General features: G+C 39.8%; 1 protein-coding gene across 3 annotated transcripts in view; it reads right to left on the reverse strand.

Annotated features, from left to right (window-relative positions):
- The window catches only part of ZNF518A (zinc finger protein 518A), a 43554-nt gene continuing 29338 nt past the window's right edge, over positions 468–14683 (reverse strand). Inside the window, exons 1-3 of one of the 3 annotated variants that reach the window (XM_021400053.1) lie at positions 12929–13098; positions 11315–11428; positions 468–9428 (exon numbers count right to left, since the gene is read on the reverse strand). In XM_021400053.1, coding sequence (XP_021255728.1) covers positions 4683–9308 — 4626 coding nt within the window. In that variant the 5' untranslated portion in view covers positions 9309–9428; positions 11315–11428; positions 12929–13098 and the 3' untranslated portion in view covers positions 468–4682. Of the gene's footprint in view, positions 9429–11314; positions 11429–12446; positions 12889–12928; positions 13099–14683 lie in introns of those variants that run through there. The other 2 variants (XM_021400056.1, XM_021400055.1) reach the window with 2 other exon arrangements.

Raw genomic sequence — 14683 nt, forward strand, 5'->3', positions numbered from 1 at the left:
GATACGGAACACCACTTTAGAAGGTTACTATATCAAGCAATACTAACAATGGAAAATACTCTGTGAAAAAGCACCCTTTCCGTATTTAGCTTTCTTTGTGTTCAGAGAGAGTCCTTGCCTTACTCAATTCATCTACTGCACAATATTTACACTGTTCTTAACGCGTTTGTTTCTTGTTCCATCTATATAACCTTCCTCAGAAAAGTGCCTAGTTTCTTCCTATACTTCTGATTAAAAGGTGTTAACATCACCATCATTCTAGAACAGGGGGGGAAAAGGGTGTAAAAGTGAAGGCTTCCATTTGAGAGACTAAATACCAGATTTTTCAGGGTGGTTAGTAATACTGAGCCCTTCCTGTACACAAAACAGTGCTCCTACTGCCTGTCAGCTCCAAACAGCACTACTTAGTAATTTTGTGGTTGACCTACAAATAATAAATATGCTCTCAATAAACATTCAACTCTACGTTCATTTCCAAGCCCTTATTTATTCTTAGCCATTTTCTACACTGTTACGGGGGTAACTTACACTTTCAGCAGCAAGATGAGGCAGGGAGTCAGTAGGCAACACCTTCTTCCACAAAGTAACTGACCATAGAGTTTGCTATGTTAAAAATTGTGGTGACACTGATTCAGCAGCCACTACTGAATCTTGAAAGTGGCAACTCAAGTGGAATCACACCAGAAAACTTCCCCTACAGCTGGTGAAGTGCCCACAGCTGCTGCTAGTTAGCGCTGGCAGGTGTTTCCATCAGGTAGCAGGTGTTAGCAAGACTTCTGACAGACACATCAACATACCTCTCTCCACTTTTGATATTGCTATTTAATTTATCTTCCAGAAAAAAATGACATTATCTGAATAGCTAAGAAAACAAAGGAAGAGCTAAAAGTGTCGTCTGCCTATCTGGAACAGAAAGTATACTGAGTACTGCAAATTATTCTTATCAATGTTGTTTCACGAAAGAGCTCGAATTCTCCAAGTACTCAGACATGCAAGTTACAAAATTACATTCTTCCTTCAATCTAAACCACCACCAGCAGGCACAGATTCTTAGGAAGTGTTGTTAAAAAAAATAAAACATCTCACATGACAACAGGCCCAGAACAAATACTGAACACAAGTTTTTTGTTAAAACATTGGAATTTCTGAAGGAGAGAAGCCATGATCTACTAATGAGCACACATCTTGCAAAGAACACACAAGGGACTAGACTTTAGGCCAAGTATATATTTACAAAGCATTTCCTCAGAGGAGAAACACTGACCTCGCACTTGCACTCATTTCTACATGTTTCAAAATTCTGTGTCCAAGTTAAGGCTTTCTTATCTTGATACATGTTCCAATCAAAACATTTTAAGACAGCTTGTAAAGTCAAGCAGCAAAAAGCAGCACACTTCAGATCAGGTTACCTGCAACCTTAATTGGTCACATCAGGCAGATGTATTATGAGCATTAAATATGCAATCGTTCACTATTTTACCACATGGATTTAGGTATTTCATAAGGAAGTACTGTTGCTTGTAGGACATTTGTAGGGCACCTTTCCCATTTAATGAAGATAATGTGGGAACAAACATTGCAGAAGTCAGCCAGCTGAAAGGTAGCCTTGTATTATTAAGGTAGTTAAACATGTTTTTGAAGAACCTACTGCTGCATCATCCAGTGCAATAAGGATCCAGGATTGCTTAAGCCAACTTTCTGCTGATGATCTTTGTGATCATAATTTCATGGAAGCCTGATTTGAGATTCCTTGAAATCAGATCTGCAGGAAAGCCAAACTCTTAGGACCTCAAATGAAGTATTACAGAAAAAAATCCTAAGAGAGAGAGAACTCTATATTCAGAACAATACTTGAGCAATGTGCATTAAATAAGACAAGGACATAACTAAGAGTGGGGAAACAAAATATTAATCACACTTCTCTGCAATGAATGAGATGGATGGCCATAGATAAAGTGACACATAACAAGGAATTAAGATTGTATAAAGCAACCTTATTTCAACATTTTTATCATCACAGTGCTCTTTTTCACAGTATTGTTTAAAGTTCTCCAGAAAAAAACAAAATCCAATCACAGTTGTCACTCTCATTTTTCATCAATATAGAGACAACCTTCTAATTCTAGAGCAGAATTTCTAGTTTAATGCTATGTAACTATTAACAAAAATTGCTCAGCCTTGGTGAAATTGCAGTGGATAGGTTTTAGAAATAAACTTCACAGATATTTCTGCCAGAAAGTCAATGGCAAAGCCCAGAATTCAGCGGTTCAGTGTGAAGGCTCTCCTACAGGAGAGCAAGACTAGGCAGCCAGCAATTCCTTCCTAGCTTCTTTTTTGTGCTTTCCCACTGCTGTTTATTTCTAACACACTTCCACATCAGTAAACTACTTTTAAAAGTTCCTTGCCAAATTCACATCAGAGCTCAAGCCCACAGCGCAGCACAAGACGGGCCCACTTTAATACAGAAAACACACAAACTGCACATTAATCCACCCAACCTGTGCTGTCTCGTGTACTTCAGCTGACTCCCATACACAACTCACTAGCTACAAAGCTGGCATGGATCTTCCTGCCAACAGACACAGCAAGAAAAACAACATGTATCTCCTGAAGTAATTCTTTCAAAATCATTTTCATTACAACCTCCCAAATGCAAATTAAGTCACTGTTGCCAGTGACAACCCTAAGAGACTTGTAATTGTTTCACTGGTAGCACAATCAGTCTTGACTTATACCTTAAGGAACAGTCACAGAAAAGTGCAGTTGGATTTGTATACAACCTAAAGCCTCCATGATTTCAATGACCCAGCCTTCTCCACGTCCAGTACTCAATTTTGACAGTTTTTTCATCAATACTTGGGGAAGCTGACTTACACATACAACATATTACATTGCAGTCCTCAGGCAGAACTTTGTGACTATGCTACCGCTACTGTTCAGCACAGCACTCAGCTACACAGCCAGAACAACCACTGCCAACTCCATTTGCCTGCTGACAGCCATAAAGCTAGCTCTGATTAAACACTGCCCATATTCTTCAAAAAGGGAAAATCTGTACCACGCTGGGTAGATAAAAGTACCTTCTGTAGCATGTTTACTTCAACAATGTAGGTGGGTCCCATCACTCTAAGCAACCTCAAGATCATCCATCTGACCTTGCAGATAGTATCTGTAAGAGTTATTCTAGCTTTTCCTTGGTCATGTCCTAAGAGCCTCATGACGAGTGACAACATAACATACAAGGGAAGATGGGATTCATAAACTGCCCCATCTCTGAAGTAAACTGCTTGAAAGGGCTGACACAAACACCAGGTGCCATATGCTAAAGGCACTCCCACAGAAGACTGAATCTAGCCTCCAAACATAGAAAACACCATGGGTAATAAGAACCCTCATTTGCATACTCTCCATCACCATGGATCAGAAGCATATTCTCATTCCTTTATCTGTAAAACTATAAAGATGAAGCAGCTGGGTTCCTGGGAACATTATTACCCCACTGACAATTAAAATAAGGACAGAATAACTGAAGCCTTGGTTTTGCCAAATCTCCAGCACCACAAAAGGCAGCTCATCTGAATAAGCAACAGTAGAAAAATACTACATAATAAATTATGGGCACAAATTATATCCACGTGGAATAAAACTACAATGGCTACAGGCCTGAAATGGTGCTCTGCACTACTGGCCTTCCTACACAGTCTGTGACAGACACAGAATAAAATAAAAGTATTTTCTATAAATGCTCACAATCATATTCTGTAAACACAAATTATAGCAAATTTAATAGTGACAGAGTGAATACAGATTAGGAATGTTCACCATTCTGAAACACCATATACATTAAGAATATATATATATACTGTATATTTTCAACTGATTTCATTCTCAGGCTCACTGTATTAACACAATCGTAACATGTTTTATTAATTTATATGAAAAATACTTCACTAAGAAAGTAGACAAACTGCACAGAAATAGTACAAGTGTCATGTGCATAGCAATATAGCTTAAAGCATTCACATATGGCTTCGTTTAAATGAAACTATTGGGGAAATGGCCCTGTTTGGACCTATGATTATACAGTTGACATAATGTTAACTGCTTCACATCTTCTAGGCACTTGCTAAAAATAGTGTTCAATCCCTGAAAAACAAAATCAGGAGCTAACAAGTGAAAATAACAGCAAAAAATCCCAGGATAACAGCTGTGTGTAGTTGAATTTTTTTTACATTGTTTTTAGTAGTGCATGCACAGATCTGAAAAAAGAAAGAGGGAGTGGGGAAGGAATAATTTCTGTGCAAGAATTATACCAAAAAGCTGAAAAGTATAAAAATATTTACAAGTTTAGATTTTTAAAAATATGTACAGAACAAAAGCCCTGAAAACTCATTCATAGAATAAAAATATAGGACAGGTTAGTAGTAACAAAAAATAATATATATTTGTATGGAATTGTATTTGCAGTTAGTTACAAGTTATCTAAACCACAGAGTTCCCCAATCTTTCTAAAAGCTTGATGGCAGCAGAGAATCTGCTTTTCCTTCCAAAATACAAGCACTTTCCATTATTTTTCAACTTGTTACAATACTGAAATACAAAACGATCTGTGTATCATAATTCAATTTGATTCTCTTTCTAAAAAGGTGTAATGCGTGATATTTTATTTTCACAGGTCATCATTACATTAACAAATTCCAGTCTCGAGTAGCCTCCATCAGATGCCTCTGTCCATGTCCTACCCAATTATCCTGATTGTCAAATATTCTACCACAAAACCAGCAGCTAAACTTAGCTTTCAAGGTATTATCAGAGGTAGTTTTCACAATCTGATAATTGTTTTTGCTAGTCTTTTTCAGTGTCAATTTTAACACAAATCTTTCTTTTACAGGGCTAATAGGTTTTATTGTCCTGTGCCTCTTTTGAAAAAGATTATTAGTAGTTACGTCCAAATGATTGTAGAAGGCTGGCTCCAGAAGAGCTTCAATAGTTCTTTTTGACAATGAAACCTTAAGAACATGTCCCTTAAATTTAGCAATGGTTTTCATTACATTTACAACTTCTGGAACATCTGCATCAGGATGGTTAAGCACAACAACTGGCTGATTTCTCCGAGGGCATTTTACAAGCTGTTCAGAATTAAAAGGAAGTAGCTTCAAAGTCCTCACAGTATCTTTTGATGCCCTTGGTTTGGAAGGGCCACCTGATTCACTAACAACTTCACCTCGACTCTTTTCCTTACACTTTCTGTGCAACATTACTTTCTTTCTTGGAGGTTCTTGGCAGTTATCCTTACTTTTCCGTTTGAAATTCTTGTTTCTTTGCAAAACTACAGTTTCTGAACTCTTAGGCCTACTTTGTTTTAAACGAGGTTTTACTTTACCAATTCTGTTTTGGGTGCTCCATGAGGACTTCTGACTACCAAAGTTATTCCTGTTGTTAGCGGTTATTATTTGCGTACTCTCAACAAAACCTTTTTGCAACCATGTCCCTGCAGTGCTGGTAGAACACACAGGTTCTACAGAAGGAATACAACATGCTGGATTAGAATTTGCCAAAGAGGCATTTGCTGGCATTAACCTACCCGGTAAGATTAAGGCATCATTAGAAGTAAGATCAGTCTGTTTCTGTGCTAGTGCAGGAGTAAGGGACTGTAAGCTGTCCAACTGTAGTGAGGGCACTGAGTTGTTTACTGACTGGTTTGTTTCAGCCAGTGTATCTGAAGTCTTAATTTTCAGCAAAAGCTTTTGTTGCATGACTCCAGTTTTCTTTGGTTGACAATTTTGATAATGAGCATTATCCTGAAAAACACTATGTTTATGTACGACAGGCTTGTTTGGTGTCATGTATTTCAGAAAAACTGCCTGCTGTCCATCAGGCAAAAATGCATAAACATGCTGTTTCTGTTTCATTTCCTCTTGTTTTATTGACTCTTCAGAACCAAAGACAGCATCCTGATGCTCTGATAATGCTTTCACAGAAGAAATTCCTTTCACAGATGACTCTGATAAGTTTGTAACTACAAGAGGTCCTTTGGACGACACACTATACAATGAGTCATTTGCTGCACTACGTGTTCTCCTATTACAGCAACTTCTTACACTTCTGAAACTGCCATTTTTCCCCTCCGCTTTTGAAGCTGGTATGGTTATTTTACCATATTCTCTGGATGGAACTCTGCCTAAAACCTGAGAACTGTCACTAGGGACACTTGCAACAGCTCCAATTGACCCACTAAAAGTCAGAATCATTCCAGGTCCTTTATTTAAAACAAAAGACGTAGGTACACCTTTCGTCGTGCAACCATCCGATGAACTGGTTGACGAAAGAGATTTTCCTGAAACAACCTGTAGTCCAGGCTGGTTAGCAAGGTGCAAAGGAACAAAAAATCTTGATGGAGGTGGCTGAACTAGAAGAGTTTTCTTCTGTTCCTGAAGCACTGAGGAAAAGCTGCTAGGATTTGAGGTTGTAGACTGCCTTTTATCTTTTACCAGCCGCTGTGTCAAAATTGCATCTGTATCATCTTTAAGCAATGCACCATCTGCAGTTCTGGATAATATATCCATTCCCTGGGAATCAAGGTGTGTTCTGGGTGTCTTTCTCTCTTCTCCACAATGCATACCTTCATTTGTGCTACATCTTGCATTCAACTCCCTCTTACATAAATGAAAGTCAACATTAGTAGAAGGCCTCTGAAAACTACATGTGGTTGGTGAGTTTTTTAAATGTGTAAAGGATCTATTCCCTTTCTCTTGACTGGAAAGCAGCTTGTCAGAATGAAGTTCTACACAGTTATTCAACTTGCTGCGGGATTCTTCCTGAGGAGTTGCTTTCACTTTTAATACATCTTGCAGTAATTGGTTTATTTCAGGCGATAAATAATTAGCTGCCTGTTCACTCTGCAATGAGAAAACAGACGTGATTTTAGGCATTAGAACTGAATTAACACAATCAGATCCATTTTCTTGGAATTCCTCAGCTGTGGTCTCAAAGGATTGATGCAAATTAGTATCCAAATACTGCTGACCATTATGCTGGTCTTCCACAAAATATTCTCTCTCAATAACACGTTTAGATTGACTGTTAGGAGACATACCATTATTCTTAGTGTTTACGCATTCATAAGTTTTAATATTTGATTGGGCTGATACGGTGTTCTCCTGTTTTAAGTCTCTGACTGACTCTGAATATGAAGATGCAGATTCATCCCTGTTTTGAAAATTAACTGTTTGGCTGGATATAAATTCTTTAGATTTGTCATCTGTTGACATCCAAATGCTACACTGATTATCCAAAGTGTCCATTTTAGAATAATTATGAAAAGACAGCAATCCTTCATTAGAAGAATCAACTGAAGGTGAGTAATAGAGATTATTAGTTCCATGATTATTGTTCAAGCCACCATTTTGTACTTTCAGTTCAGGAAAGAACGGTATTTTCCAAGGGTCATAGCAAAGTGTATTTGTAACAGGAGGTGATAATACCTGAGGATGACTTGGAGGACCATAATTTCTCCACGAGATATTACTCTGAGTTCCAATTTTTGTCACCTCATCACATGGAGACACAGGTGAGCCCAACTTCATTGGCAAATTACATGAATTTTTTCCTACAGCTACATTAGAAGGTGCTACAGTTTGAGAAACACTCATACCATACAATAAGGAGTTATTTTGTTTTTCCACTTTTGCTTTTCCTGAATGAGGAGCAGAAGAAAACACAGAGGTTAACGGGTGAATGGAATTGTTCTTTAAGGTTGACTGGTCAGTTACATGGGGTATAGCACCTGAAGACAAATTACAAGGATCAGCAGTCTGTGGCAAAGGTGTAGAGCCATCTTTAATAGGATCGACTTTCTGACCCAACAAATGCAAGTTTTGCTTATTTGTAGGTAATAATTTTATAACAATATGTTGTTTTCCATCTACAATTTTAAATCCCATAAATTTAGCACTGTAATTTGCTGGAACAGATATTTTATTGTTTTTGATCATCAATACTGCAGGCCCATGAACAGTATTTTTCAATAATCCAAGGCTGAAACGTGTTCCATCTTCTGCTTTGTTATATTGTGCGGTAGTAGCAGCGTGCATTCCACCTGTGAAATTCTTTTCAGTATATGTAATTTGATCCTTTTCTTCATTTGCTTCCACAACTTTCATATACTGGTTCAACTCATCCAATCTGGGTTGAATTTTGTTCACAATTCTTAGCACTTGTGAATTTTTTTCTCCAGTTTTGTCACTTCCACCAATTATTTTTTTTCTTCTCCAGAGAGGCTTTTTCGATGTTCCTGTTTTATACCTTCTTAACACAAGCTTCAGTGCTGCTGGAGTCTTCAGTATTCTTTTTTCACATTTATCCCTTTCCAGTTTTTCTTTTGCACATAAGTGGTCTCTATGCATAGCTATAAGGTGTCTTAATATATAATCTTTCCGTGGTGTGCTGTAACTGCAAAACTGACACCTAAAAAGAATCAGACTGCTATGGACAAGATGATGTCTCTGGAACTCCTCTTCTGTATAGCTTATGTGATGGCATTTTCCACATTCATATGTAATCCCATTATGTCTGTGAATGTGCTGAACAAATGTGCCCACATCTTGGGTGGAAAACACACATTTTTGACATTGGAAGTGACCATTTACACAATGCTTTGATGTAAAATGTTTTGTCAAATCCAATAAAGTGTACATCTGCTCACCAAGACAGAGCTCACACTTTACTAAAGTGCTGCGATGGGTGCGTCTATGCTGATTAAATGCCTGAAAGTCATTAGCTGAGAAGTTACACATTTCACAAGGATACACTGGCAACTCTCCAGAGTGTAACAGCTGAAAATGTTTTCGTAGATCATTTGGGCTGTATTGAATGTTGTCCTCACACTTTGTACAAGTGAAATGCAGTATCTTAGCTGCAGATTTCAGCCCTTTTCCAAATTGCACTTCTATTTTATTCTGTACATGGCTTCCCCCTGAACAATTAGGATTGCTTACGTTTACTTTCTCCAGAGTTAAGGACTTCCTTGCAGTTTGCTGTTTACACTGAAATAGTTTTCTAAATTTATCAACTTCATGTTTCATTAGTACTTCATTTGGAATGTTCACCTTGGGTAAATCAATTTTCACATTTTTAAGTTCACAGGAAAAACTGACATCCAAAACTGCTGGTCGAGTTGTCATACTTAAAGGATCATTCACTAGAGCATTTTCCAAACTAGTATCCATACAAAGATTATTTGCAGCATTGTGTTTTAACAAATTAATTTGCTTTTTATCATGAGAAAACTGATCCTGCTCAGATGGCATGATTTCACGTGTATTCTTTTTCTTCAACTGAGTTCTTGAGATTAAGCTTATTTCCTGTAGTAAAGAAGTTTATTGTGCTGAGTTATCCTCAATGTTCTACGATTTTCCCATTTTATTCTCCTGAAATTAGAAAACAAACACAGCAAATGTTACTTTTAAAACCAATGTACTAATGGAGATATGACCTTTATCAACATACACACACAAAAAAAAATCACAGTCATCTACAATTAATATTTCACATGGCTACTTTAGCATCACAAAGTCTGAAGCAATCAATGGATAAAGTCAACTTTTGTTTCTCACCATACATTTGTGGATATAAATTAATCATTTTGGAACAGGAGTATGACTGACAACAGTACCTCCCCTTGCATTAAGAGGCCCAAATCAGTATGGTGAGCATGATTCTCTCTTCACAGGCTACACTGGCAATTTATAACTGCACAAGTTTACTCTCAAACAACACTCCCATATGTAACATAAAATGAGGAGAAATGGACTAGCACCAAAAAATCAGCTGGACTTTGTAAAGGAACAAGAACTGCTTCTTCCCTACTGATACAGTATTTTCTTACGAAATAGTTTTCCACAATAAAGAACTAATAGCGACACTTTTCTTTACTAGCAAAAGTCAGTAAAGTGTTGGCTGAAATCTGATCAGCAGCTTTCTCTCCGCTCTTCCCTTGCCCACCCTTAAGCAACAGACTTGGAACTCATTAGATCATCTTGTTTATTCACATTCAAACTGAAAGAATGATCACATCATCTCTCTCACTGTGATGGAGTGCAGGAGCTGCCTCTAGAGCTCCAGGCCATTATAAGCACCACCACTGACGTCTTCCAAATATTTTCCCATATCCCTGTGAGAAGGAAGTATCTAACATTAAGCATGTAAGTACCCAACTGAAACAAAGTGGAGACTTAAAAGTTTTCCAAGTCATGTTAATGCATCACAGCAGCAATAAAAGTAAAACGCATGTTTGGGGCTTTTTTTTTTAGCATATGCTTTATTACATGCCTCCAAAAATATATTGGCATTTGTACATAATTCTTGAAAATGATAGGTAAAACATATCTACATTTTATGCAGACTTCAATATTAGTTAAAATTCAACTGTGTTCTTCAGTTACAAGACATTCAAGATCCTAACTATACATTTTACATTTAAAAAAAAACACAATCCATGGACATACACATGCTCGCTATGAATATCTGCAAATTAAAACTAAACACTTGAGGTACAGGATATACTATATATATATTATATATATATTTTTTTATATATACATACATATATATAAATATAAATAAATGATGTTTCTGGTCTTCCACGCAGGAGATTAAAACATGGGATATGCTTGAACCATAACAACAGAACAACTCATCCATGTTATACTCAATTTTCATAGAAAAAGTACTGTATTATAATTCCTTCCTCTTGCCAGCAGTATATCTATTATATGAATGAGAACAAGCTAAATTCCCACTTAAAGAGTAAGTGACCAAAATGCAATCTGGACTTCTCGGCTCAAGAACTTCTTAAATACAGAGATGCAACACAAGAAGGTTACAGGCTGCATCATACAATGTATCACCCTGATGGTAGCCATCTATCATTCTGTTATACTGTCAAGTACTGAAATCTGAAATATTTATACAATCACTACCACAAAAAAAATCACAAGTGAATGCAGTAGCTGCAGGAATACACTCCAGGCTTTTAACATGGAGCCAATGTGGTCTCTCCTAAGTGGGTAAAACATTTATGTTCAGCAAAGAGGCTCAAGTGAATACATTCAAACCTGACTCGAGATCATCTTTAGCTAACCAACCGCAGAAATTACAATCAAACTTTGTTGTGATTGGACAGCACGCAGCTACTGACAAACATCTGCAATACAGCAAATAAATTAATTCACCAGGGATATATAATTAGTAAATATCAATCGGTCATTCACAGGGATCTTTAAATTTACTTTATGAAAGTAGAAGTCAGACTTACTCATTTAGAAAAAAAGACTTCAATTCTTCAACAGCCTTTTAGACATTTTTCCACACACATAGTAGAGGTGAGACTCAGAGAAGGCCACAGTCAGGAGGAATACTGCAAAGAGGTCTGGAAAGAAAAGGACAGATATTTTAGATGATGTAAACATAGCCACAGCTGAAAGAATATGCAGAAAAGCACAAATCCTTCCCAACTGCACAGCGCGTGCGTTTTTTAATACACTGAAGAAAAACTGTAAATACGCACTATGTTCTCTCCCAGGAGAGAATGCCATCAAATACAAAACAAATTCTAAACCTGTAGCTAGAAATTCATGGCCAGCAAACTCCTAATCAGGTGTATAACAACATTAGCTTAATAAATACCTCTCAAATGCCCCTAACTGTGCTAAGTATAAATGTAAAGTCACTTAAAAAAAGACAGGAAGCAGTAATTGTTAACTCATTACTTCAAACTCAAAAGAAACGTAACCTTTTCTTAAGCCAAAAGCACCATAAGAAAATGTAGAGAATTATGATAGAATTTATTATGACTTTCTAGAAAGTTTTGCGAAAGACAAAAAGAAAAAATAAATATTACCTGCACAATATACGGAACATGTAGATAATAAGGCATATATAATAAATACAAAATCTGAAAATACGTAAGCATGAACCAAAGATAACTGGTATGGAAAGAAACCGCTACGCAGGAGCAGAAGTAACCATGTGAGATCCAAGCCGCAATTTTCTTCCCCAAAAACTGCTCTACTGCATCAGTACTTCCTTAGCTTGTTTCAAAAAGATAAGGAGACAAGGCTTTAGCTGCATACTTTAACCTAGCAAGAAATGACAGCGAGAGCTCTCCTAAGTCGTGGATCTTCTATATCAAGCTTTACTATCTAGAATTAAAAAACCACGAGTTCCAAACGCACCTTCCAGCAGCGCGCACTGCTAGGAGCTCTGTAGGTTTGCGCACGCTAGCCTAAGTTTCACTGCGAGGCACTACCCTGTGGAGCGCAGAGCACAGACCGCCCGGCCCCACGCGCGTCCACCTGCGGGGACCCGGGCTGCACCCGGACACGGCCCGCCCGGTTCTGCCCCGTCGCCCCCGAGCCGCTCCCAAAGCGCCCGCACCGCGCACCCACCTGCGGGCCGCCGCCCCGCCACGCCGAAGGGACGCTCCCCATGCCCCGGGACGAAGCCCCTGGCAGCCGTTCCCGCCTCAGGACCGTGCCGCCGGTCGCACCCGACCGCGCTCCCCCTCACGCACCAGGCAGACCCGGGGCCGCCCCGCCCCCGCCTGGCGCGCACACGACCCCGGGGGCGCGGCGCTGCCCATGGCGCCGCTCGGCGGAGGGACGCGGCGCTGGCGGCGCAGCCATGCGTTATTCCGGTGCGTGAGCTACACGCAGCCCCGCCGCCGGCCCGAGCCGCGCTGCATCGCCAACTTCCCACGGCCGGCAGGGGCGGGGGACGCGGGACTATTTAACGAGTCAACGCCGGCACAGGGCGGCTTCCTGCTCGGTGAGGGCTCCTGTCGCCCGCTCCGCGCCTCCGCGGGCCGGGGCAGGGCCGGCCGAACGGCGCGAGGCTCTCCTTCCCCGCCCGGCGCCCGTCGCGGAGTTACCTCGCCCGTCCCCATAGCCCGGCGAGTCGCTGTTGGCGGCCATAACAGTTTCCATCCGGGGACTGCGGAGCTGCGAGCCTAGCGCTGGGGGCGGCCGCTGCGGAGGGATACGCGTTCACCTGGTGCGGGAGGACGGCGGCCGACAAGGCCCACAGGAGAGAGCGCTGGGGGCGGAGGCACCGCCCGGGGGCGGGAGCCCCGCCGGCCTCTCCTCCTCCTGTTCGGTTGAGGAAGTTGAGGCTTCCTGTACCCCTGCGGTGGGCTGCTTACGCCTAGTGCCGGCCCGAGGCCCTCAGGCCAGGTGGCAGCGAGCAGCCCGGCGCCATGGGCATCTCCTGACAAGGATGCGAGGGCTGCGGGACCCCCCCCCAGCGCCCACATCCGCTCTCCGACAGCCTCAAGCCATGAGTGAAGCACCGGTGCACAAAAGCTTGGCCCTGCTCCCTTGGCTTTTCAATGATCTTATGCCAAGCTGTGTGAAATCCAATGGCTGCTCAAATGACTGGGCGGGGAGGGCTGGTGCCTTGCCCCCAAACAAAGGTCCCTGCCTAGCATCCAGCGTGGGCAAAGGCTTGCTGACCTGTACCTGGAAATTGAGTGGTCTGAGTATTATACATGGTTTACATTAGTTGATTTGTTATCACGTGTTCAAAATCGTGCAAAAAATCAGAACTGAAAGTTCTACAAAAGGAGCGTTTGCTTTGTTAGACACAATGGCACTGATGCTCAGAAGAAATGTTGTTGGTAGCAGAGCACTTGGGCTAAGGCTTAAAGGCTGTAGAAAGGTAATAATTACCACCAAAGTGCAAGGATACATATGAAATAGGGAATTCAGATGCACCACAGCCAAAAAGGGGCCAACAGCTCTGGAGAAATGAACTGTAAAGGCAAATTGTGAGTTTAAGAGATTTGTGTATGTGCATACAATAAGGATCCATTTGAAATGAACATATTTTTAATTCTTCATTCAATGTGACATCACTCATTTCCCTTGCGTCCTTTGTCTAAAAGAAAATGAATAGAAGCCATTTTGGGGTGGGGTTTTTTGGCCCTAAAGAATATCTTCAGGAATAGAATTATATCACTGATGGTTCTACTACACCCAAATGAAACAGTCTGTGCCAAAAGCATAAAATGTACTCATGATTTGTATGCAAATCTACAAATTGTTCTTCTGGATTTTAATTAATTACAATTTCTAAGTAGAAGTGATTAGTCAAATCGCAAATATGTGCTCATACTGTTTTGGAGGAATGGAAAACAAACTGCAGCTGAAGAAAAGAATGAGAAAAAGTAAAGGAAAAAAGAGAAACGGTCTAATTCTGTCTACAGCCCTAAAGTGGCAAAAGATAACAAGAAAGAATTAATATGACAATTGACAAGCAGCTACAGTAAAATTTATGTTAAAATGTTAATTTTCCTAATCTGAAAGTTAAAATATACATTGTATTGTCAGTTACACATCCCAACAAAATGTAGGAAGACAGAAATAAATATTTAATCTATGGTTTATCGCTTTGTAATATAAATTTAGACCACATATGGATGTCAACCACAGGAGAGAAAAAAGACACCACCCATGAGATGACACAAACAAGAGGAAGAAAGCCTGCTGTCTGATTTATCATATACATTAGGGGTACAGGAAGTGTCAGAAAAACTGAAATCAAAACACATGGTTATAACAACAAATTTGTATTGGGATTAAAATTTGTATAGTAATATCTAGAATAAAGAAAAGTGACAATCTGATGA

Source organism: Numida meleagris, chromosome 5 (genome assembly GCF_002078875.1).
Source record: "Numida meleagris isolate 19003 breed g44 Domestic line chromosome 5, NumMel1.0, whole genome shotgun sequence".
NCBI lineage: Eukaryota > Metazoa > Chordata > Aves > Galliformes > Numididae > Numida > Numida meleagris.